Source organism: Gouania willdenowi, chromosome 10 (assembly GCF_900634775.1).
Source record: "Gouania willdenowi chromosome 10, fGouWil2.1, whole genome shotgun sequence".
Taxonomy (NCBI): Eukaryota; Metazoa; Chordata; class Actinopteri; order Blenniiformes; family Gobiesocidae; genus Gouania; species Gouania willdenowi.
The window spans coordinates 17,204,449-17,231,066 of NC_041053.1; the positions used below are offsets into that span (position 1 = coordinate 17,204,449).

General features: G+C 39.9%; 1 protein-coding gene across 2 annotated transcripts in view; it reads left to right on the plus strand.

Annotated features, from left to right (window-relative positions):
• spock1 (SPARC (osteonectin), cwcv and kazal like domains proteoglycan 1) overlaps positions 1 to 26,618 on the plus strand; it is a 182,659-nt gene that overhangs the window by 97,575 nt on the left and 58,466 nt on the right. For both annotated transcript variants that reach the window (XM_028460389.1, XM_028460390.1), the window contains one exon: positions 16,868 to 16,948. In XM_028460389.1, coding sequence (XP_028316190.1) covers positions 16,868 to 16,948 — 81 coding nt within the window. The remainder of the gene's footprint in view (positions 1 to 16,867; positions 16,949 to 26,618) is intronic.

The window sequence follows — 26,618 nt, forward strand, 5'->3', positions numbered from 1 at the left end:
TTTTAGCTGAGATAAAATAGAATATCTCAGAGAGACAGAAAGTAGGAAACGTCACAACGTTATATCAGTCAGCAATCATTTTACTGGAATTATGACAAAATACCATCAATAAATTAAAGTAAAGTAATATCAAATGAATAATCAAAAAGGGCAATTCAGAAAATTGATATAAGAAATATATGCAACCCAACCTTTATTATTAGTTTAAAAAAAATGAACATGTGCATTCAGAGGTAGGAAGAGAGAAGTCACAATGAGAGAAAAAGGTTTAGGTTTTTCTTGCTTTTTATGGTAATCCGCTAAAAATGGGGCCCCAACCCGCAAGTTGAGAAGTCCTGTTGTAGTAGAAATATGCAGTATAGTAAGTAAACAGCTAACCTCTGGAAGGTTTGAAAATGGTTTAAAAAAAAAAGTTGTATTCTACTTAAAAAAAAAAGTTTTATCAAATCCGACCATTCACTCTTTTCTTGTGTTTTCCTCTGTGCTGACAAACGCTGCTTCAAAGGTTTCCCTCGCATACGTGTGTCGAATTACTGTAATGATGAATGATCATATTTGCTGTAAAGTAGTAATTGTAGCTTTCAAAAATTGTTCAATTTCTTCCAATTTGGAAAATATTGACAATGATATGGTAATTTAAAGTGCACTTGCAACACATTTGGTGGATGAACACATATTTCCATGAATTTATATTAAAAAAAATCTTTAATATTAACATAATCCTGTTTACTTCATGCAGAAAGCACACTGAGCTTTGTGGGGATCAGCGGACACATTTAATACCAAAGATATTCCTTTTCCCATTCCACTCTGTCTTTTTAAAGCCTTTTCCTTTTGTCCTCGGAGAAAGAGCAAATGTTGTAGACGTACAGTCAGTGGTGTCTGAGGCCTGAATTGTGTCACGGGTTAGTAGCAGTAGAAGGACCCAGATGCAGGGAGAGGAGGCCAAAGGCAGGAGTATATAGGGCCCTATTAAATCCACGTTAACGGAATCGCAGACGGAATCACGTAAACGACCAATGAAAACGGAATCCATCGTTGAATGGACAGCATCAAAGCCACAGACAAGGTCTGTATCTTAATAAAGTGAAACTGATCAGTGTGTCCATTTATTCTACGATCGATTGATAATGTATAATCTCACAAATATACACATGAACAGTCATCAATTCTCTGCCAGCATTCATTCCTTCCTTCCAGCAATCGTGTTGATTTTGGTCCAAATTATGGGTTTAAATTCTTCATATTTTACAAGAATTATTCCTCAATTGTGATGTCTCCGTCTTTGTGATTAGTCTGACGCTGCAATCTCCACCCCTTTTATGGGAGCGCACATGTAGTGAGGCTGAAATCACCTGGCTTAAGATAACATGTTGATTACCTGCTTTGTAGTACAGTTTCTCTGTGATGGAGAATGTTTTGTTAAGTGAAGCCCGCTAACGGAGAGATATTCCAGATATACTTATCCAGCTTCTTCCTAAAGATGCAAAATGACAAAGTAACAAAATAAAGCAAGCGCTGAGAAACCTGGAGAAGAGGAAAATGGGACGGATGTGAAATTATGACATGATACGACAATGAAGCAGAAACCTGAACAGAGCTTCTCAAGGAACACTTACATTTATCTTGACACTCTTCTCTACAGACGTTAGTAACATCTCACACCACAGATGTGCGCTCACATGTTGTGCTGCTTTAAGTTTATTGGCAAACAATAGTTTTTTTTTTACAACATTGGGGATGCAGAGCATTTAGGGAAAGGCTGTGTATGCAGAGCAATCAGAAAGGTTTGCAGGCGGAGACAATAGGGAGGCTGAAACTGCTACAACCACAGAGATACCTTGTGTTACCCTGTCAGTGAAAACTGTTCGTTTTCTCACATTCTGTGCAGTGATCATGAATCTGTCTACATCAACACAGGCAAACATACAATTATTAACCCCTATGAAATATGTTTTAGCCTCCAAGCACTAATCAAATCATTTATTATATCATATTAGAAATCCATTTTTAAGTGTGACTGATGACCCAATTTTCTTTCTCAAACTTTAAAGGCCAATTGTCACTTGTGCTGACGTCAAACTGGCACTTGCCATGAGTGCACATGCTGAGCAGTGGGTGGACTCACCCACTGCTCAGCATGGCCACTCATGCTCACTACTCACCTTCAAGCCTCAGTTATGAGTCAGGCCAAACTACCATGAGCGTTTGTTCATTGACAGTGGATAGGTACCTATGGTAGTCAGGAAAAAATGGTGTTCAGCTGTGCTTTTTCCCACAGGGCAGTGATTAACTTCAAAGTAGTAGCACACAGCAGGGGAATTATTTTACTCTTATTCGCAGTGAGTGAGACGGCTTTAGCCGGGGAGAATCTGTATGTATGTACGTATGTATTGTATCAGAAAACAATAAACTGATGGTTGTATACTTTGAAACACTTAGGTAGATAATACAGAGGCTATCTGGCTGCTTTGTCCAACCAATGACCAACCGTTACCAAACTGTAGCACGTGAAGGGCTACAGTTAGGGCTTTTTTTTTTCTTTTGTCCAAGTGTAAATATTTTATTGCTTTTGATTATAAGTAACTCATGCAACATATCTTGCTTAAAAAGCAGATTGAAAGCAAACTTTAATTATTTTCCAACTTCAGATGTATAGTACCCCATAGCAGCACAATATTCTAACACCAGGATATCAAACAGCCCCCGAGAAACCTCAGTGGAGCAGTTAAAGAAAAATAAAAGCTCAGGGCGTTATACTCCCCAGCATGCAAACATCAAAAGAAGTTTTGCCATTACCTTGTTTTTTTTTCCTTTCTGTCTTTTTATGACTATTGTATTTCCATCTTCCACCCATCAGGTCACCTGAGACCGACTAAAGTACTTGGAAGAAGAAGTAATGTAGAAAAATCTACCACATTAGCATAAAGACATACACATTTTAAGAAGGTAAAACTAGGTTTCAAATATAAAACTGGCAACAGCTCGTTCTAAGACAACAGCATGAAACAAATATGTAGCTCTGAGACACAACAGTCAAGCAAAATGTCAAGTGAAATAAATCAAATAATAGGAAATCAACATGATGCTATTTTAAGTTATTTGTTGTGCTTGTTTTGCTTAGAAACGCCAGTGCTGGAATATCGAGGTTTGAAATGAACTCTATTGGTGACAAAAAAAATAGTGATATCCTTTAAATGACAGCCTTTCAAAGCGCCCACGGCTTTGAAATTTTTAATTTACTAAACATAACAGAGATTTTGTACGGTCTGGCCAAGCTGCTCACCATCTCACATCAAACTGCAACACAGGGTCCAATCATTGATTCTCTGAATGGTTTAATTTGTTGTTACCTGATGGGTTAATCATTGGGAATGATGATCAGAAAGCAATGTTTGCGAATATTGTGAGTGAACAAAAGACAAAAGCATGTTTTCCCCTTTGGTTTTCAACATAATTAGTTGTTGATAATTATTTGATGATTTTAATACATGTTGGTTTTGATAGTTGTTGTATTTATAAAAAGCAAATCATTTCTATAATAGTTACTGCATTGTGATGAACCAATAATATTGACTATAAATATAGAACTATGTGTATGTTCACATTATCTAACACTTTTGCTGACGTTAACGTTGGAAATGTAAACATGCTTTTCCGCCAATCTGATCCGCCATATCGGATTGGCTGATACTTCGCATTTTATGCATTGAGTGAGATCAGCTGTAACGTCTGCAATGACGTCATTGTCATGTTAAATCTTTTTGTAAGTGCTCATGTCAGTGCCCGATCCTTTCACGGACCTGATCCTTTAAGACCCTTTCAACGCATGCTTGTAGACTATGTGACTTCATTCACTTGCATTCTTTACAACAGAATGTAAACCGACCATACGACATTTGATAATTGTTTTAATTGTACACTTGTAAATATGTGACTGTTTTGTGGTGTTTTTAATTGTTAATTTTTTTTAAAAAAAGACAAAGGAAAAACCACCACGAGGTGATATATACAAAAACAGATCAAAACACAATACACAACATTAACATTAAAAAAAAAATTTGTGCGCATAGGTGAAAACCTACGGAGTGGTTGGGTCGGGTCTTCTTCCCACGTCTACTGGCTCTGAAAGCGAGTTGGCGTGAGCTGTTAGTGTATCTCTCTGTGTGTGTGGAGGAGCTTGTTTTGTTTATTGGGCCCGGGTGAACACACACTTAATTCCAGTGTCGCCTGCCTTAGTATCTTAATCGCCAACTCTCTTGTAGTCGACACAGCACGTTGTTGAGGGGCGTAAAGTAAATGGTTTTCAAGTGCCGGAGTGAAACTCACATTTGCACCTGTCACGTTTTTGCGTGGAGGTTCGGCAGGTTCTTGGTCTTCATTGCATTATAAATAGCAGACACTTTACAAACCTAAGAAGGATTTAAGTAATAAGTCCATGTGGAGGTTATAGAAACCCTAAGCAGCACTTATATTGTCACAATCCCATTTATCTTCACCAGTCACGGTCATATATTAGACAGTCCGTATCAAATGGCGTATTAGATTCTTGCCATAGCTACATATTGTTGAGCTCTCAATGTAGCAGCGACGGATGATGCACCGGTTAGCCCTCTGTGTGCCTTGTACTAATGTTGAAATCACACAGTGAAGGTGAAGGTTGTGTGGGTGACACTGGCTTTGGTCCCAGACAGGCCAGCCTGCCATGTGGGTGAATTACACAGACATCTGATGCACTCGCATCACATTTTCATGGTTTCAAAGTCCATTAAAAGTCACCAAAACTGCCATAGAGCCAAAAAAGAGAGAGTTGTCCAATAGTTGTGAACTGGAAGACAGCCATTAACTTACTGCCAATGAAGCCGTTAGCCAACAAACCCCTTTTTACATCTCTCTGATCAGATTTCTGTACGTTTAACATTGCAAGGCAATGACTTCTTTAAACTGTAAGATTACAATTTTAACATGACAATAACCTGTCACAAAGGAATAGTATGACCCAGAAATGTCCCCATTGTGGCATTAATACAATAATATATTGTCCTTGTCAAGGTACGAACGAGCAATATGGACCAAAATTCAACATCTCAATATTTTTTTCTTAAAATGGCAATACACAATATTACTCAATGAAGTCTAACCAGAAATATTATTCTGGGTTGAATGCACTTTTATTAAGAAGCTGCTCAATATCAACATGTGCTTATTTTGGCTTTTTCTCTTATTAGGGACAACGTGTGTCAGCAAATTCCGTAGTGTGGGACCATGTCACCACATGTGTAAGAGAGACAAAGAGAGCCGTGTGTGTAAGCAAAGACAGCGCTGACACAGCTGCTCGATGCTGAAACACAGTGACTTTGTGATATTACTAAAGAGAAATACTAATTTCCTATGCACCCATTGTTATCTCAGTGCTTTCATCACTCGTTTAACTGATGGAGTTAGCTCTTTGACTACGACTATGGTATTGAGCCGGGCAGGCACAGAAAGTCAACACAAGTGTGCCGTTTGTGTTTGGCATCTTGTTGAATTTTAACTAGTGAGTGAGTGAGTGAGTGAGTGAGGGAGGGAGGGCTGGTGTTGGTGCTCACTGTTCAGAGACATACGGAATAGAAGTGTTCCAATATATTGGTAATTAGTAATTGCGATTTGATAACGATTCATAAATTGTTTTTCATAATAACTAATTAACAGGAACACAAAGTTGCGCATGCCGCCCGTACGGATGCCGCCTCGAAGGAATGGATTGAGTCTGAACACAGCAGATAACAAGAAGTATTTACAAGAGTAAATGCTAACATTACATCAAACCTCTCAGTAGTTTATATACTGTACATTGTAGTGTCGTTTTTCATAAAATAATATATTTAAAGGTGCAGTTTGCGACTCTCAGATCCCTCTCTCCCCCTCCCTCCCCGCTGTTCTCTTGCCCTTCCTCCAAACTTTCCAAAGTCCCTCCCTCAGAGGAGCTAACAAGCTAACGTTAGTCCGACAGCAATATCACAGTAATATAACATGCTCTGTTAAAAGCATATTACTGCAGTGCTTCTCTCTCTCTCAATGTGCACACACATCAGCAGCAGCAGCAACAACACAGTGTCACTTACAGCAGCCAAAACGAAGGCTGCTGCACGCACACGAACAACACAGGCATTACAGAGTTATAGTGTAAAAATTACAAATCAAACATTATGTAAATCAAGCAGCAGTAATTGCCTTTCAAGCAGAAAAGTCCCTAATTCCATCTTCATCTCCTCCAGACCATACACTGTAAAAAAATATGGCACTACAGCCCCAGGAAAGGCTGTTCTTACATAATGACAGCTTTAGTAAATATGACAAAAAGTCACTTTTATAAGAGTTGCAGACTGCACCTTTAACTGTTACCAAACATTTAAAGCTGCAGTATGTAGAATCATGAGAAAAACCACGCTCCCCTCTTTCCTACTTGAACGAAACTTATTGTTCCTTAACGGTATCAATGTGAACGCACACAACTGTGGAGCTCTTAGTGACTTATTTCTAAAAAGAGACAATTGACAAATGTAGGGACATCATCTTGTGTTATTGGAGAGTTTTCTGGTGTTTTAGAGACATGAAAGCATGTATCACTCACTGCTGTGAGGTCAGTTAGTGGCTCACAGCTCCTCGTCTGCTGCAACAAGCCTATTTAATTAGAGCAGACAGAAACTCTACATCCAGACTGCAAATGAATTGTACATGTTCTCTGCACCTTGGATATGATTCTCTTTGGTTTACACGCAATTTATCCCATCTGTTATCACTCTCTATAGGACTTGGTATGTGGGGCATACTCAAAGCAGACTGCGTGCAGTCCGCCCCACATACCAAGTCAGAGGGACCTCTGTGAGTCTGTTCCTCCCAAGTATGTTTGTGCCTTTAGACTGTTGCTTCTCCACGCCAGTCTTTTTCCATTTGCTTTGCCGTGTAACTGCTTTCCTTTACGCTGCGATATAGACTTCTGCTAGAACGTCTGCCATTGGTACTTTTACTATGGTACTTGAGCAATAGAGGTGGGGAAAAATCATCCACAATTCTGAATCGATTCATAAACTTCAAAAATCGATTTTTATTTATTTTTTTTTTTTTTTCAAGAAAAACTCTGATTCAGAAGATCCACTTAGAGTCCTTACTCAGGAAACACTGTAAACAGAACATACAAATACATATTAGTGTTCTCATAAATAGAAAATAGAAATAAACAAAATGTCTGCTAGCTTCATGCTAACATCTACGGGAAAACCCATGTATATGCTCATGCTAACATTTACCGTATCGGCGGTGATTTATATAACACATGCTTAACTTTCACAAACACAGTCTTAGGAGTGTTATTAAACCATACACTTAAACATACTCAGAAGCATATGTTTTTTTCAAGCCGGAAATACAAGAACTTAGTAGAGACTAGAAGGCCATGGGCTTTCAAGATGGCGACTTCCGACTACTACAGCAACAGTGTTAGGTCAAAACACACAAACTCACCGAGACCTTTACAGTCTATGACACGGTCTCAACAGGCAACAACAGCGACCCCGACTTACAATGTATTACATAGACAGCACAAGTTGTGTGTGTGTTAGTGTTTTTATTTGTTTTGCATGAATAAATGTAACCTTTTGTCTTAATTTTGCCTTTGTGTGATTACATCATTGTATCTTACACAAACTATATTGTTTCGATGTCATAATTTGCCCTAACACACTATGCATGGTATTCATTTTTAAATCAAGAAGTGTTTGAATCGAGAATCAGCTAAAACGAGAATCGATTTTGAATCGAATCGGAATTGAATCGTGAGACACCTAAAGATTCACATCCCTATTGAGCACGCACTGACTTTAGTCGATCAGCCAATAGTAATGCCCAAAACAGCTCATGGAGCACTCTTGATTGGCTGAAGTCTTGTGTCACATTCCTGTCTTTCTAAAGTCTAAATACAGAGCCAAAAGGTCCACTGTCCACTCAGAACACTTTTGATTACAATATGCTCAAAGGTGATTATGGATTTACATACTGCAGCTTTAATGCCTTAACAATAAATTCAATTAACTGCACATATCATTGGTGTGATCCAGTGTAACCTCTAATGTACTGAATACAGTTTTCATTGAGCAGCTTTATGATAAAGCCCTTCCTATCACTGTGCAGTAGCTGCTGCTTCATCCTCTGTTCTCCAACAGGATGCTTCATGAATCTAACAAACATCACACTGAGTGTGATCATATGAAACAGTCGCTCTGCTAGATCATCTCTGAAACTCATGAGAGGCTCTTGTTCACAGGATGTGTGGTAAACTCTGTCAATCTTTGCTCATGTGACAGAAGTCCGTGATTAATGTAACGGGTGTGCTCAGTCATTAAGTTGGATGCACATCCTTATAATTCTGCGTTGTGTTGGGACCACGATTAGCCGCTTGTTGCTCTTTTAATCTGGCAGAGTGATGAAGTAGTTTGCACAAATAAACAAAAAAACACATAAGGCTCTGTAACATGCAGTCTCTTCCATACACAGCACACAGGCCTCAAGCTCCTCCTCTCAGCTCAGCGTTGCGCAGACTGACTATACATTAGATATAACAAATACAAACTTTAGTATCACAAAAAGAAATACCTTTAAATAAGAATGTGAAAAAAAACAGTCATTGTATTTCATAATATAATCTATTTTACATGCTTAATGCTACCAGTGTGAACACCATACCAGACATTAAAATGAACTTAATACTAGCAGTGTGACGATATCTCAATACGGCGATATATCACGATATTTTTTCACACAATCGATTATTGATATGCTTGCGCTAAGTATCGATTTTTTTTAATTTATTTATTTGATTATTTTCAAAACCTTTTCTGCTTTTTCACTAAAATGTGCAGGTAGATATTCACAGAAATTGTGTCTCTGTTTGTTGAAGGAACCAATATATTGTTTACTGGAATATTGCACTGTAATGGTGTCACTGGTAAGAAAAACCCTATTTATTGTTTACATAAAGCACTATTGGAGATACTTATTCATTAACATTGGTATGTTGACACTTATTTACAGAAATGTTGCACTAAAATAGTGTCTATTTAAAGGACACTATGAGATATATAATAAAAATGTTGTTTTTTCACTTAATCTTTTCTTTTTCTTGTTGTCATAGATTATCGTAGATTGATTTCTGACCAATATAATTGATAATCACAGTATCGTCATATCGTGAGATAATCATTATCGTGAGCTTTGTATCGCGTATCGTATCGTGAGGTACCCAGAGGTTCCCACCTCTACTTAATACACACATACCTGTACAAATGAACCGAAAAACACAAAAGGCTCTGTAACATGCAGTTCCTTCCACACACAGCACACAGGCCTCAAGCTCCTGTTAGCAGATTAACAAGAACCCGTAAGCTAACACGTGGAAATGTGCTCCTGAAAACTTACAAAAACTCAATTTACAAAGTTTAAATTCAACTGACACTTTAACTGCATGTTCATGACCTAAAGACTAACATTTGTACATGAATAAAACAGTGTATATCATTCTAAATCCAAAATAATTGTTCAAAACCTCCTCTCAGCTCAGTGTGAGGACGACGGTACAAGGCCTGAAGCCTCTTAAAGTGACACTACAAGAATTAACACTTTAGCTTGAAAACAACATTTATACATAAATAACAGCAATAAAACACCTCTTAACCATATACAAACAATATTAATTAGGATTTGGTGATATTTCAAATATAAAACAAATATATATTTTCAAACTGGTTACATTAACATGAATCAGCTAAAACAGAGGCTGCAGCGTCGGTAACAGGAAGTGAAGCGCAAGGTTCTCCCGTTCAGTTAATAAAGTCCTAATCGTGTCCAGATATCTGCTTTTAAGACACAAATGTGATTTCAATCATTTTCTTCCTTTTTGGCTCCCTCCATCATGTACTGGACTCAATTTATTGTCCGACCACCAACACAAAATAAGGACGCAATATCGATTATGCTACATCTCTACATTAAGATGTATCGTAGAAACAATGAATTTCAACACCTATTGCATACACTGCACATGTGTGAGCTGATGATGGCCGTGCCTTTTCCAGAGATGGGAGGGAAGGGTAGAATTAAAAACACCAGCTGGTCAGTAGCGGTACAGGAAAGTTACACGACATCCAAGAGATGAATGCACATGATGTCATTTAGAGAGAGAAAAAACAATGTAGAATTCACAATGTTCAGGTTTTTACCGATTCTTTTTGTCTTCATTAGAATACATAATAACTAGTTGCGAGGGAGCTTTTCTGCCAGTAGTCATTTGTGTTGCACTCTGGTTCGCCTGGATCAGTGACAAACAAAGGCTTTAAAAAAACTGGAGCTTCCAAATCACCAATCAGCCTGATTAGACATGACGGGTTTTTTCCCCACTTGTATTCATCTTTCTTTTGTATTTCATCAGCTGTTTTTTTTTTTTTTTGTTTTTCAATTCAACTAGCCTTTCTTAATATGTGCTGTCAGTCTTCTTTCATTTTTCATCCGTTCATCTTTATTCTTCCGAAACTCTGTCTTTGCGTATTTGCTTTTTCTTATAACTGGCTTTGATCTGTGCCACAGAGGAGCTAAAAGCATTAGAAAGAAACCATGAGAAAGGAGACAGATTAGACAACAAACAACCGAGATCTTTGTATGAAAACTTGTGTGAGACAGAGCAAAAATCGGCATTTCATTTCCCATGATTCGTCTAACATTATTTACCACTCTGACTTTAATGGTTTGTGGGCAACATCATAAAAATGGTCTCAATATTCCTGACTCTCAGCTCTGCCCTTATCTCGCTTCGTCAGAGGGGAGAGCTCTCGCTGTGCTGAGTGTAAGCACACAAATCGGATCAGCAGCAGAAACATCGCACGCACGCACACACACACACACACACACACACATACACGCACACACTCTAGAGTGGTTTCAACCATACAATTAACTAAGCAAACGCATGATGCACACACACAGAGGTGATAATCTATAGACTAATTTCTTGTCATGTATCCATACTAAATTTGGTGCTCGGTGCAAAACAACTGGAGAACTGCATTGTACTAGCATCGGCACGCAATTGAAACACTTTTGTTTTCGTATAAAAACAACACAACACCATTGTGATGCGTTGTTGATTGCACACATAAGAGTACCAACAATCCAGGCCTTAAATTTCACATTGTACCAGCTGACAGGCACCCTTTTCTAAAGAACAGACAAGACTTTTGTTATCGGACACACACACACACACGGACAGAGAGAGAGCACTGAAAAAAATCTCAAAGTGAAAATCAGCTGGTTTATGGTAGAAATAAACAGCATAAAGTTGCCAAAGAACCACGTTACGTTTGTTTATAAGCGATTGTGTCAACGTAATCGCTGCTGAGGCGATTGTGCACGGGGGGGGGGGGGCTTAATGTAGCGATGGAAACTCATCCGTTGAAACTGATCAGGATACGCGGAAATACACGGAAACCTTCATTAACAGGAGTACAGCAGCCATCCTACCTGCGTGTTCAATTCAAGTAGTTATAAGCATCTAGAGACTTAATGCTTTTAGGTTTTTTATTTGTATATACACTGGGTTTTTCTATCAGATATGTATAAATGTCTGACCATTGAACATCGGGCCAGGAGTGCACATCAGATGACCACTCATTTTCAGGAATGCTGCATGGGTCCCTCAATCGTTCACCTGTGCTTAAAGTGAGTTTCCTTAAATAAGTGGCTGTGTCCTCAGGTGACAAGCTTTCTACATACTTTGAACTATTTTCGAGCCTGAACAGCGGTTCATTGATTGCCATTTTTAAAATTTTCAAGCGTCACATGTGTAAACAACATGGTTTCTGCACCAAGTGTGCTCGCTTATGTCAGTCACGTGTCTCATGTTTGTCCACATTGAAAGGGGTCTATGATTTCTTCCCTGCTGGGAAACAGAGTAAACAACTACACACAGTCACATTGAGTTGAATATTTATTGAACAGATGGAGGCAATCCGATCAGTCTGGTAGTCAGAAAGTTAGTCAAGAAACTCTATTAAAGAGGAGAAAATGCGGAAGTTTTTTTATCAAGATCCAAAATGAAATCTGAATTGTCAGGAAAAAAAGTCCTTCATTCTAATATTTTGTTGTGAAGTGTGAAATTAGAAATACATATTTTTGACATATATTTAAGATAGGAGTTTCAAAGGCATCTCCATCGCAGAGGGTTGTTGGTTGGTTGATTGGTCAGATAGTCTGCTGCTTGGTTGATCCGTTGGTTGGTTGGTTGGTTGGTTGGTTGGTTGGTTGGTCCGTTGTCTGGCAAAAAATAATAATACCATAATGACTCACTTAAAGACATTTTTGTTTTAATGCATTTTTAGATTTGTCAGTCAGTTTTAAAAAAAATCATAAATGTTTATACTTAAAGGTGCTGTCCGTGACTCTCAGATCCCTCTCTCCCCCTCCCTTCCAAAGTCCCTTCCTCAGAGGAGCTAACAAGCTAACGTTAGTCCGATAGCAACATCACAGTAATATAACATGCTCTGTTAAAAGCATATTACTGCAGCGGTTCTCTCTCTCAATGTGCACACACCTCAGCAGTAGCAACAACACAGTGTCACTTACAGCAGCCCAAACGGAGGCTGCTGCGCACACACAAACAACACATGCACCACAGAGTTCTAGTGTAACAATTACAAATCAAACATCATGTAAATCAAGCAGCAGTAATTACCTTTCAAGCAGAAAAGTCACCAATTCCATCTTCTACTCCTCCAGACCATACACTATAAAAAAAAGACGGTGCTCCAGCCCGGGAAAGGGGCGGGGCCTGTGAGCACCAGCTGTCAGACTCCATCAAACACAATCCTGGCTCTGATTGGTTCTTTTTGCTCGGGCGCGGTGCATTCTGCCTATCTGCCAAAGGCTGCAGGAGCAGCAGGGAGGACTCAATGAGCCTGTTTTTTTCACACAAACTACTAGTTTGATGTAAAGTTGTCCTTACATAGTGAATATGACAAAAAGTCACTTTTATAAGAGTTGCAGACTGCACCTTTAATATCAAATGTATGCATTATTCATTAGTCAGTCCCTCCAGGATAACTGGGCCAATTTCTCTGATTGTTGTGGCCTAAAATGCCTGATTTTGCGGCAGTTTTTTTTTTTTTTTTTTTTTAAATGTGGCAAAAGTTGTGACATTTTGAGGCTTTATTATTTTCTAGAACTTTGCCCAAACTGGTCAATTTGCCAAAAAACCTGATGGCCTTTGAATTGTTTCATAACAATACAGAAAAGAGCTCAGAGTCACAATAACTTAACAAGATATGGATTATTTCCATCACACTTTAAAGATTTCCAATGCAGAAAATATTGGAGAGAACCAGTTTGTTTAAGTTTTTGAAACAAAAACAAAAAATCCTAAAATAAATAAATGGTTCTTTTCCTGTGAGAATCTACTCAATGCACTCGTGACTTTTGCTACAAACACCTTTGCTGCAGAAGAGTCTAATGTGTTCAGCAATTTGAATTTGTGCCTGGAGATACCACCAGGCAGCGGAAGCACCAATAATATTGGCCACTGCTACCATTTTAGATGATACTTATAATGAAGCTCTATCAAAGATCATATATAATAGTAGAGGTTTAATCAGATTATTGTCTTTAAAAGTCCTTCTAGAGCAGCAGGAGATCATTAAACTGTTGCGTTCGTGAGACACGTTTTACGCTATTTTGCTTGGAAGAGTCAGTTTGGCTGTTGCGACAGTCTGTAACCAGACTAAATGGTGATTCCGCTCACATCGGGGGACTCCCGGCGGCTGATGGTGGCTGCCGGCTTTGGATGTTAATGTGGCTTATACAAGGCGGACGGACTTCAGCCACGATTTGCCGCCAAATCGACCGGAATCTTTAGTCAGATTGGTTAAAATTGCAAAAATGTTGGGGTGATTGGACAGAATTGCAGGGTCGTGCAGAATTTGCAGGGATTGGCTGAATTTGCATTAATAGTTGCGATCACAACATCACAAATTCCTGGATGGTCTGATTAGTAGTTTTGCTATATATAAAGTTATAATTTAGCTTTTTTTAATGTAATTTAAAGAAATCTGGTGCAAATGAAATTCCATTTGAATAAACATTGTATAGATGACCTGCGATGGACCCCTGCCCAGCGCCCAATGAGAGCCAGAGATTGGCACCGGCAGACTCCCACGACCTTGACAAAACAGGAATAAGTGGGTCTGAAAATGGATGGATGCATGCATAGATAACGAACAGATTTATAATAAAACATTGAAGTCTCAAATTTATTTTCTGTAATTCAGAACACAATAATTTCAATAATAAATGCTAGAATTTCAAAGACTCAACCTTGAATGAACCTTGAAAAACCCTCGTGCCCTGCTCATCCAAAGCTCAAACGATTTGTAGAACAATTGATCACATCATGTGAATGATGCTGAACAATTTGTTGTACAGGAGAGATTCACACAACAATGCTTAGAAAAGAATGTGTTTGTGCTTCAATTCTTTGCTCTGAAGTCAATAGAGCTTCCATAAACTGTAGCAGACTGTCTCTACAATCATAGCAGGCTCCTGTTAGATCCCCTGATTCAACCCTTTGCACCACTGGTCTCCAACCACTGGTCCATGGACTGCTAGGAGTCGGTGCACCATTTGGTTGTTAAAGCTTTTAATGCGTTTACCAGGATTTCCAAACTTTACAATTTGATCAAAAAACCTTAACAGTAGCTGTGTTTCCATTACCCATGGAAATGCACAAGAGCTAAAATGGCACAATAAAAACTGGTAATGGAAATACCTGAATTTCGAGAGAAAAATGTTTACACTTTCAAGAGGAGGAAACACTTTTCCCGCAAATACATGTCACAAAACGTGATGAACATGGTCACATGACTTGAGGTACCTGGTCACATGACCACTTCTCTCCGAGATAACATGATGTGGTACTTGAAGAAGGGGAGACCGGGACATTTCTTTGCATTTTACTTAAAAATGATTTCTGCCACATTAGACGTGAAACAGCAAAGGAATACAGAGTGTTATAAGGAGGTTTGGAGCGTCCGCCTTCCTGCAGAGAAGTCTCGCGGGATGAGATTTCACGGGAGTTACGAGGCTCCTCCCCAAAACAACCTTCAATGGAAACACATTCAAAGCGCAATTATACTTTGTCACCATTTAGAAACATTGCTTTTATTTTGCAAAAAATTGTAATGGAAACCAGCTAATGATTCACAATATTTATTCACAATAGATCGGCACCTATTAATTTATAGGTTTGATTTAAAAGACATGACCATGTATTTATATCCTGCCTTGGGTTCGGTGTCTCCCCCTGCTGGCCGTTAGGAAAAAGAGACCCAATATGTCAGTTTACCTGACACTCCTCAGGCTAAATGTCAGCAGGCAAAATTGACTGCTGCATTGGAGAGTCTCAAAGCGGCAAGAGTTTACAGACAAAAAGCTCTCAAAGGGCACTTGAAAGAGATTGCCTGTAGAGAGACAAGATTGTCCTTGATTAACCAGGAAACATCTGGCAAAAGAAAAAGTCGTACCGGACCAACTTTTATACTTCACACACTTTTTTTAAAGCTCTGATGATTATAAATTCTGTCTTCATCCAAAAGTGAAATATGTCATGTAAATACAGGCAATGGATGAGCTGAGGAAATGAATAATCAGCAGGTGTTTTAGTTGGCGCCTACAGGGAGACATGACAAACTCTCTGTAGCTCAGTGTTCAAGCACTCTGCTTCTTCCTCTTCTTCTTCTTTGCCAGCTTGACAGATTTAGCAATGCATTGAGGGAGGTAAAGAACTATCCTTTCTTGTGAGGCCTTCATATGGACTTTCATGGTGATTTATCCATAAAACCCTGAGGCATTTCCTGTGTGAGCTTTATGGTTGTGTTTGTTTTCCTTTGGAGTTGGAATCTAATGTAATTTCGCATTCCACAGCACTACCTTATCTGAAAGGGTGTTTCTTTTTCCCAAATATATATGTTCAATTTATCTGTAGTTCAATGTCATAGACCGTATAATGAGCAGAGGTATAAGTAACGGATTACAAGTACTCACGTTACTGTAATTTAGTTGCTTGTATGGGTACTTTTACTATTTTGAGTACCTTTCTAAATCAGTAATTTTACTTGTACTTAAGTAGGTATTAAAAGAAGTAAAGTCATTTGTTAGAATTCTACACGAAAGCGTTTGAGTAAAATTTTATTTTTTGTTGTAAAATGATATTGTGAAATTGTAAAACTACAAAAAATGACATGACCAGACAATAATCAAATGCCTCACATCATAGCCAACCAACCAGATTATACGTGAAGCACTGTGCCAAAACAGCATTGAATGCTGGTTATTTTGTCAGTTTTAGAGTTCATAAATGTTGCTAAACTTTCCTGAGAATCTTTTATCATTTTGAATTCAATTCATTGATGTTGTCCATTTTGACGAACCTTTTATTTTATACAGATGTCCTTGTGGAAAATAAATTAAGTTCAAATTGTGCAAGATTTGGTCTCTTCCTTTTTAAGTTTATACATGAGATGTTAACAGTATGCAAGGGGACCGTGGCAAGATTATTATTATTTTTTTTTTAACTTGCACTTGAGTATTTTATGTATGACTTGTACTTGAGTACAATTTCAATCAAGTAACAGTTACTTCTACTTGAGAAGGATATATCCTCTTCACACCTCTGATGACAACCATTGCTCAATCCCTTGGTTGTTCTGGGTTGTCTTGACATGCTTTACTTTACTTTATAAACAAACATGAAAATAGTAATAACTCGTGATTTTCTGCTCTCATCATTCAGAGCGAGTGGCTGAACCTGGCAGATATGGAGATCCAGGAACTAAAGCTCATTTGGACTCAACCAGAACAACAGCACAGGATGGTGAGTAACATCCTTCTTTCTGCCTAAAGTGTGTTATTACTCTTTGACTTGTGTGATTCAACCTTGCTGTATATATCGCTAGGCTGTAATGGCCCTTACAGAGATAAAACTCTGATGTAATGTGATATAAATGATTCGTAAACCAGACATTGGTTTCATTACACTACACTGAGCGTAAACTGTTATGCTTCATTGCTGCCATTCCACTAAAACAGCAGGTATTATATAGCAGGGTTTAGTGTAATTAGTTCCCTACTAGCGTTGGTTTAAGTTGTGCATAGAGCTGCAAGTGTGGAATAAAGAGATCATCAAACACATGACTTTTGCGATGCTTCTTAAGGTTTGATGATCTGCTAACAATTTGATCTATTTGTGTAAGTTACCACTGCAATGTTACTCCCTCGGCCAAGGAGTTAATATCATGTTCTCTCTTTATCCTGAGAGAAATACCAAATCCTTCTACTGTATTTTCCTCTAATTCAAAGAAAAGCAGAGCATTGTCACTATTCTTTTCAACTAAAGAAAAATGTTAAAGTAACCCTTACTATTATTCCCCTAAACTTAAAGCCAGAGCCTGAAGGCACTGTCACTTCAGGGAGGGAGTGTCATGCTCATGATCTTTCGCCTGAGGTACATTTTCCTACCATGTCACAGGTGTTCAGTTGCTCTCAATAATGATCGAATTATGTTCTGTTGGTCAAACATCAAGCTCAACTGTGAACAGTGTTTTTTTTTTTCTTTCTTTCCCGCTTATGTTAACACCAACACAGCTGAATTGACACTGATTGGAATGAATTTTACACACTGAAGACAGGAAGCAGTGAGAGATGCGCTGTCTTTGTTAATCTAATGCAAAATCCCAATTTATATAATGGGCACGGCCACCATAATATCATCATGAACTCATTACAGTAAGTTATTATTAGTAAAACGATTTCATCATAAATTCCTGACCTGGACTTGAATAGACAATGAAGGTAAACCTGTTATGGAACCATAAAAGAGATATACATAATTAAATTAAATATTACATTTGATTGGAATACCAAATCATTTTGAGCATTTAAAGCCCTTAAAGTTTGTTACAGTAGATATAAAAAGTCTACACACCAGGTTTTTGTGATGACACCTTTAATGTGACCTATAACCTGTACAATGCAATTGAAAAACAAACTGAAACCTTTTAGGGAGGTGAAGTAAAAATAAAAATAAAAACTGAGAGAATGAGGTTGCAAAAGTGTGCACACACTTTTATAACTGGGAATAGGACTGTGTTCAGATTTAACCGATTACATTCAAAACTCATGTTAAATTGGAGTCAGTACACACCTGTCACCATTTAAAGTGCCTCTGATTAAGCCCAAATAAAGTTCAGCTGTTCTTGTAGGCTCCTCCTGACATTTTTGGAGCCACATCTTCCAGCACAAGCCATGGTCCACAGAGAGATTCCAAAGCATCAGAGGGATCTCATTGTTTAAAGATATCAGTCAGGTGAAGGGTACAATATAATGTCCAAGGAATTAAATATAATATGGAACACAGTGAAGACTGTCATCATCAAGTGGAGAAAATATGGCACAACAGTGACTTCACCAAGAACAGGATTTCTGTCCAAAATTGATGAAAAGATGAGAAGAAAACTGGTCAGGGAGGCTGCCAAGAGGCTGACAGCAACATTGAAAGAGCTGCAGGAATTTCTGGCAAGTACTGGCTGTGTGGTACATGTGACAACAATCTCCCGTCTTCTTCATATGTCTGGGCTATGGTGGAGGGTGGCAAGACGGAAGCCTTATCTTACAAAGAAAAAACATCCAAGCCCGGTTTCATTTTGCAAAAACACATTTGAAGTCTCCAAACGCATGTGGGAAAATGTGTTATGTCCGATGAACCCAGGTTGAACTTTTTGGCCATAATTCCAAAAGGTATATTTGGCGCAAAAACAACACTGCTCATCACCAAAAGAACAGACCATACCTACTGTGAAGCATGGTGGTGGCAGCATTATGCTTTGGAGCTGTTTTTCTTCATCTGGAACTGGGGCCTTAGTCAGGGTGGAGGGAATTATGAACAGTTCCAAATACCAGGCAGTGTTGGCACAAAACCTTCAGGCTTCTGTTAGAAAGCTGAAGATGACTCTTACCCAAAAAGACTGAGTGCTGTAATAAAAGCCAAAGGTGCTGCAACAAAGTATTAGTTTAAGGGTGTGCATGTTCATGCAACCAGGTTATCTTAAGTTTTTTTTTTTTTTTTTTTTTTTTAGTGTTCCCCTTTAAAGGTTTCAGTTTGTTTTTTCAAAAGCATTGTAGAGGTTATAGGTCATATTAATGGTGGAAAAAGTTGTTGTGAAATTATTTATCTTGGTGTCTTTTTTTTTTTGTACATCACAAAAACCTGGCATTTGAACAGGGGTGTGTAGACTTTTTATATCCACTGTTAATTTTGGATTAGAAAATCTATTTCCTTCAGCTATGGAGATGTCAGAATGACTTAACTTCAAGTTTAAATAATGCTTTGTTGTGATTGTTGTTGTTTTGTATCAGAACCCATTTGCAAATATTTTGGAAGTAAACAGTTGTGTTAAACAAGTCCTTTGATCAGCAAATGAAAAAAAAAAAAAAAATATATATATATATATATATATGCGTAACCAGTGCATGTGCTCTTGGGAACTGCATGGTGGTAATTTAAATAGAATATGGTTTATATCCAAATATAGCTGAACAATGAATTTCTTTGAGCTTCTATCTACGGTTAATTGTAAGGCACACTCATGCATCTTAGTAGAGCTGGTTGTTCATTTCAAGTGCATGCACTGCAAAGACATTAAAGTGAAAGAGTTTTCTATGGGGCATGGAAGATTAGTTTTGTCACGGCAATAATCCAAAGCGCGACTTAAAAAAACAGACTTGGCAAATGGAAAATACTATAATGAAATAAGAAAACATTGAAATAAAAATTGAATACCTGCGGAAACAGATTTCTTTTCATTTTTAATAGTAATCAGGTTTATATATTAAATAAACAGTGCTGTGGAGACAATCTTGTTGTAGCCTGAATGGGGTTGCTGTCAAACAATTGAACTAAGTTCATGACCAAAATGACACGTTAGGCTTAGGTATTCACTGTTTCTGGCATTATTGTGTTCTGCATATGTTTCTGTGTGTCTTTCAATTAACAGCCGAGCCCATACTGCAGGAGCATTAACCTACAGGCAGACACAGAAATGGGGAATGAACTGAACAAACTATGAACAAAGCTATGCTAAAGGAACAACTAAAGTGGAGGTTCTCAAACAGTAGGACAAGACCCCCTCAAAAAAATAATCATCTTTGTTGGCTTCATCGTTTATTATTATTACATTATCATTGCTGTTTTAATACAAGTTTTATACATTTATACTTTTGTTTTTTTGTTTCTGGCTGGGGGGGAGGGGAAGAGTGAAACTAAAGCAAATAAAGAACCAGGGCTGAAACTTAGAGCCTTACATATGTGAACATACAGCATTTACCAGATAAAAAAGACACAAAAATCCAGACTGAAAGAAGTGGCAAAGCCAACAAAACAAGGCCATCTATTAATATCTATCCAACCATCCATCCATCCATTTTCTGACCCACTTGCTCCCTTTTTCAGGGTAGCTGGGGTCTGCTTTTGCCTATCTCCAGCTCTCATTGGGTGGTAGGCAAGGGTACACCCTGGACAGGGCACCAGTACATCGCATAGCAACACACAGACAAACAACCACTCACATTTGCTCCTACGGGCAATTTAGAGACTCCAATCAACCTAACAGTCAAGTTTATGGATTGTGGGAGGAGGCCAGAGTACACGGGAAAACCCACAAAGCACGGGGAGAACATGCACACTTCACACAGAAAGGAGCCAAGTATCCACCCCAGGGCTCGAACCCAGGACCTTCTTGCTGTGAGGAGGACATGCTAACCACTATTTCACTGTGGGCCCTCATCTATTAATAAATTATACTTATTATCAAAACAGTTTTTGTTTCCAGGAAAAAAGGCACTGTAACTTACAACTCAAAGTGTGGCTTACTTTGGTTGATCATGTAGATCAGTGGTTAAAACAAAGCTGGCTTTATTCTCTTTAAGTGTAATGTACATGTGGCTTTGCATTTAAAATGGATTTAAAAAATAATCAAATATATCTTTTCAAAGTTGGCTGATTGGTTTGGATTATTATTGTTCTGCTGCAGTGTTTCTGTCATTTCGTTGGGTTTGGTTTAGCGACTATGTTTCTCTTTTCAGAAGAAATAGCTTGGAAAAAGAACCTGAATGTGGATTTGTTCAGGTTGAATAGATCATTGTTTTACTCCAGAGATGAAAGTTGTTTTGTTTCACCACCATTTTAGGGAATAATAAAAGGAAAATAATAAATGCAGTTAAAATGAGCAAGGAAAGTACATGAAACAAGAAACCCTGATATTGAACACATTTATTCCAACTCACAGAATGACGCACACGCCCACACACACAAACCTGTGTGGCATAAACAACCTATTAATTCTACATACCTTTCCATTGAACTTCTACAATTTTCACTGAGAAAATTGGACAATTTGGAAAATGCCTTTTTGGAATCAATGTTTGCTTTTTAAATTGTGACGTTTCATCCTGCGAGAAATATGCAACAGACAGAGAGAGAAAAAAAAAAATGCACTGAAGATGAATGTAGTCTCCTGATTTAGCGTTATGAGGAATATGTTTCTGACTCCTGCTTTTGTAAATATGGCATGGATAGAAAGCGGTTCCATCAGTATTAGTTTTTGATTCACAGCTCTAAATACTTGTGCTTGTGGATTATTTTGTAATCTCCCTGATATTTAGCTCTCCCCCACCTGGAATAATGTCCTGCAGAGCTTCCTAATTGCTTTCTTTCACCTTTCTTTGACGCAAGTTGGTTTATTTGCTTTTGTCGAGTTGTGAGGAAGTAGGAAAAATCTTTACAAAGCCCCCTCTAGGGATTGTTAATTTTTAAAATGTGTGCAAATATTGGAGCTTTGATGAATATGAAGCTTGTGCCCAATATTCAATAGATTGTTTAGCTCCAGATTATTCAGACCCTAAAGGACTGAATTGCTGAATGACATTATAATCAAATATTATGTTTATCTTCTGCTTCATTTAGTTTCACGTCCACAATAATGTGAGTCGGCGTTTTCAATAATCAATTTTCTGGATGGTGATTTAGTTTCATCACTGCGTCCTCCCAGAGGCGCTGTCTGTGTTCATCATTCCTCCATGATGTCCCCCACCCCAAAACTCGGGCCCTGAGGACTGTTTACAAAGCACAGAGAGATTCAGAAATGTTAATCCCCATCTGATCTACAGTATCTGTCTTTCTGCTCGCCTTCTCTGTTTCTCCTCTTCTCGTTTCTTTACTTTTGTTTCTATTTGGCTCCGTCGCCCCCCAGGTAAGAGCCGAGCAACAGCTTTTTAATTAGTTTATCAAAAGCTGAAAGTGATGTTCATTTTCGAATAACTGTTCTGAATTTGTCCTGTGGGAAAGGTTGTTGGAGCTTTTGTTTATTTAATTTCACACTCATTTACGTGCTTATCAGGGAAAAGTAGCCGGGGAGAGCAAACACTGGAGAGTAAATCACACAGTGTGCGTACAGTAGCACACACACACACACACCCGCTACACAAAGGTCACTAAAACACCTCATTGACCCATGTCCAGCTCAGCAGCAATTACTTTAAGGTCACTGTCATCTCTCTGAACGTTCTTGTTGGCAATCTGGCCTCTGCTATTGGGCTGACTATCTTTATTATACAATCACTCTGCTACATCCTGGCATTTTTCCAGTATTAGAGGACACAGGAGCCGCTCTTTATCTTCTTTACTGCTCCATAGCATCCTTTTTCCCCCCTCCTTTATCCTATCTCTAAAAGCATATTTAGGCTCAACAGAGGAAGGCTTTAAACACTGATAAGAAAAAAGCAACGGTGGTAAGCTTTAATTCAAGGTAAATCAATTATTAACACGCAGAGTTTGTGTGTTTCTGTAAAGGAACTGTTCACAATGCAGTCCTTCAGAAATATGTATGTAATCCACTGGAATCATTAAATGGACTGGGATAGAAATGATAGTTGTCATTTATTGGCAGTGTTTGGAAAGTTCATTTTCTGCACAAATTAGTTCAAAGTTAATTTCCCAATTTTAAAATGAACTAGTTCATAGTGGATTATTCCAAATTTTTTCCAAAAATGAACTATTTCACTGTTCTTTCTTTTTTCTCCTTTTGTTAATATGTGGCTGTGAGCTATTACCCTGACATTTCCCCACACTGAACTAAAGTACCTGGATATGAACTGAAATGGAATTTAATGTGAATTGTTTCCCAGTTTGGAAAGTTATTGCACCTTTAGGACTACTGTCCTGTTTTTGTTTTAATATTTTCTCATTAAAAAAGAGCAAGTCTTTCCTTCTGTTTCTGAGATTATACTATAGGGGGCAAAAATGCAGCTGCTACTGTGGACTGAATAGATGCCTTTTCAGATTGTGCGCAGTTGCTTCTTAAAGGGCCTATGTTAAGCTAAATCAACTTTTCTGTGCTTTAAACATCATAAAAGTGCTATTTGGGCTTCATACACATGTCTAAGGTGTTTTTTTTTCATTGGTTTCCACTTTGATGACGAATTTTATGCGGCGCTGAGCTGGAGAAGCCGCGCCTCCAGGAAGCTCTCTGCTGTGATTGTAAACACGTAAACAGACACGCCCACAAAGGTGAGCATTTCAGCGTCCTTCGCGCAGTGCTATGTATGTATTTTCTACAGTTTATGTATGTACCGGTGAACACCCCGCCCCCACGCTCTGTCTCGTGTTTCTAAACCAGCATGAGCTCGGCTACCGAGTGGGTGGGAGGAGTTTCTCGTCTATAGACACGCCCACTCATGAATATGCATAAATAGGCCGCAAATCAGCCTGTTTGTGTACAGTTGGGTAGAAAGTCACTTTTCAGAGGCTAGAACTCTGGAAAACAGGCGAGTTTGGGAAATTAAACCTCAAATACTATGTTTTTAGAGTTCTTAGAACAGATGGAGATGGCTGAAAAATAGCATGACATGGGACCTTTAAAATCAGGGGGGCAAAGTTTACACAAAAACCCCAATTTTTTTCCACCTGGATCATCACTGACCTTTTCATAAAATCCTATCCCATTCCCCAATCGTCTATGTTCTATTTCTGTTGGATTCCTGTTGGTTTTTGTTTGTAGTTTATTGGTCAACATGTGTCACAGTGACGCCTGACTCAAAGGTTGGTATCAGGGTGGCACAAATGTTGTCCTGGAGAGCCACTCTCCAGCATGTTTTCTATGTCTACCTGCTCCATAACACCTGAATCCAATGAAGGTGTCATCATGCAGCTCTACAGACTTTACAATCAACAAGGGAGGTATTTCATCAAAGTGTTCTTACTAAAGCCAGGCCTATGATTTAAACCTGGTTTAGCTAAGCTGTCCTTGTCCATTCCATCAAACTCTTCTCAGCTTGAATCTCCCCAGCTGAGCCAAGACAGCTGACAGTGTTTAGTTTAAGTGCTCGTCTTCATAAGACCCACAAGATCGATCACAGATTTAATGATTAGAGGCATGAGGGTGCATGCGCTGCAGCTTAACTCTGATTAAACAGCCAATAGAAACCAGTGTCTCGGAGGAGGCGGGGGACATTGAGTCCGAGTGGGCCATGTTCCGTGCCTCTGTTGCTGAGGCGGCTGATCGGTGCTGTGGCCGCAAGGTAGTCGGTGCCTGTCGTGGCGGCAATACCCGAACCCGTTGGTGGACACCGGGGGTGAGGGATGCCGTCAAGCTGAAGAAGGAGTCCTACCGGGCCTTTTTGGCCTGTGGGACTCCGGAGGCAGAAGACAGATACCGACGGGCCAAGCGGAGTGCAGCCACGGCGGTCGCCGAGGCAAAAGCGGAGTTTGGTGAGGCCATGGAGAACGACTTCGGAACGGCTTCGAAGAGATTCTGGACCACTATCCGGCATCTCAGGAGGGGGAAGCAGTGCACCGTCAACACTATGTATGGTGCGGATGGTGCGCTGCTGACCTCGACTCGAGACGTTGTGGATCGGTGGGGGGAATACTTCGAAGACCTCCTCAATCCCACCGACACGCCTTCCAATCAGGAAGCAGGGCCCAGGGACCCGAGAGTGGGATCTCCTATCTCTGGGGCTGAAGTTGCCGAGGTGGTTAAAAAGCTCCTCGGTGGCAGGGCTCCGGGGGTGGATGAGATCCGCCCGGAGTTCCTCAAGGCCCTGGATGTTGTGGGGCTGTCATGGCTGACACGACTCTGCAACATCGCGTGGACATCGGGGGCAGTGCCTCTGGATTGGCAGACCGGGGTGGTGGTCCCCCTTTTTAAGAAGGGGGACCGGAGGGTGTGTTCCAATTATAGAGGGATCACACTCCTCAGCCTCCCCGGTAAGGTCTATTCAGGGGTACTGGAGGAGGGTCCGCCGGATAGTTGAACCTCGGATTCAGGAGGAGCAATGTGGTTTTCGTCCTGGCCGTGGAACTGTGGACCAGCTCTACACCCTCAGCAGGGTCCTTGAGGGGTCATGGGAATTTGCCCAACCAGTCCACATGTGTTTTGTGGACCTGGAAAAGGCATTTGACCGTGTCCCTCGGGGATTCCTGTGGGGGGTCCTCCGGGAGCATGGGGTATCGAACCTCCTGATAGGAGCTGTTCATTCCCTGTATGACCGGAGTCAGAGTCTGGTCCCATTGCCGGCAGTAAGTCGAAATCGTTTCCGGTGAGGGTTGGACTCCGCCAGGGCTGCCCTTTGTCACCGATTCTGTTCATAACTTTTATGGACAGAATTTCTAGGCGCAGTCAGGGCGTTGAGGGGGTCCGGTTTGGGGGCCTCAGTATTGCATCACTGCTTTTTGCAGATGATGTGGTCCTGTTGGCTCCAACATACCGTGACCTTTAACTCTCACTGGATCGGTTCGCAGCCGAGTGTGAAGCGGCCAGTATGAGAATCAGCACCTCCAAATCCGAGTCCATGGTTCTCGACCGGAAAAAGGTGGAGTGCCTTCTCCGGGTTGGAGATGAGGTTCTGCCCCAGGTGGAGGAGTTCAAGTACCTCGGGGTCTTGTTCACGAGTGAGGGAAGGATGGAGCGAGAGATCGACAGGCGGATTGGTGCGGCGTCTGCAGTGATGCAGAGTCTGCACCAGTCCGTCATTGTGAAAAGGGAGCTGAGCCAAAAAGCAAAGCTCTCGATTTACAGGTCGGTCTACGTTCCAACCCTCGCCTATGGTCATGAACTTTGGGTCATGACCGAAAGAACAGGATCACGGGTACAAGCGGCCGAAATGAGTTTCCTCCGTAGGGTGGCTGGGCTCTCCCTTAGAAATAGGGTGAGAAGCTCAGTCATTCGGGAGGGGCTCAAAGTAGAGTCGCTGCTCCTCCGCATCGAGAAGAGCCAGATGAGGTGGCTCGGGCACCTAATTAGGATGCCCCCTGAACGCCTCCCTAGTGAGGCGTTCAGGGCACGTCCCTCCGGAAGGAGGCCCCGGGGAAGACCCAGGACACGCTGGAGAGACTATGTCTCTCGGCTGGCCTGGGAACGTCTCGGGGTCCCCCCGGAAGAGCTGGAGGAAGTGGCCGGGGAGAGGGAAGTCTGGGCCTCCCTACTGAGGAT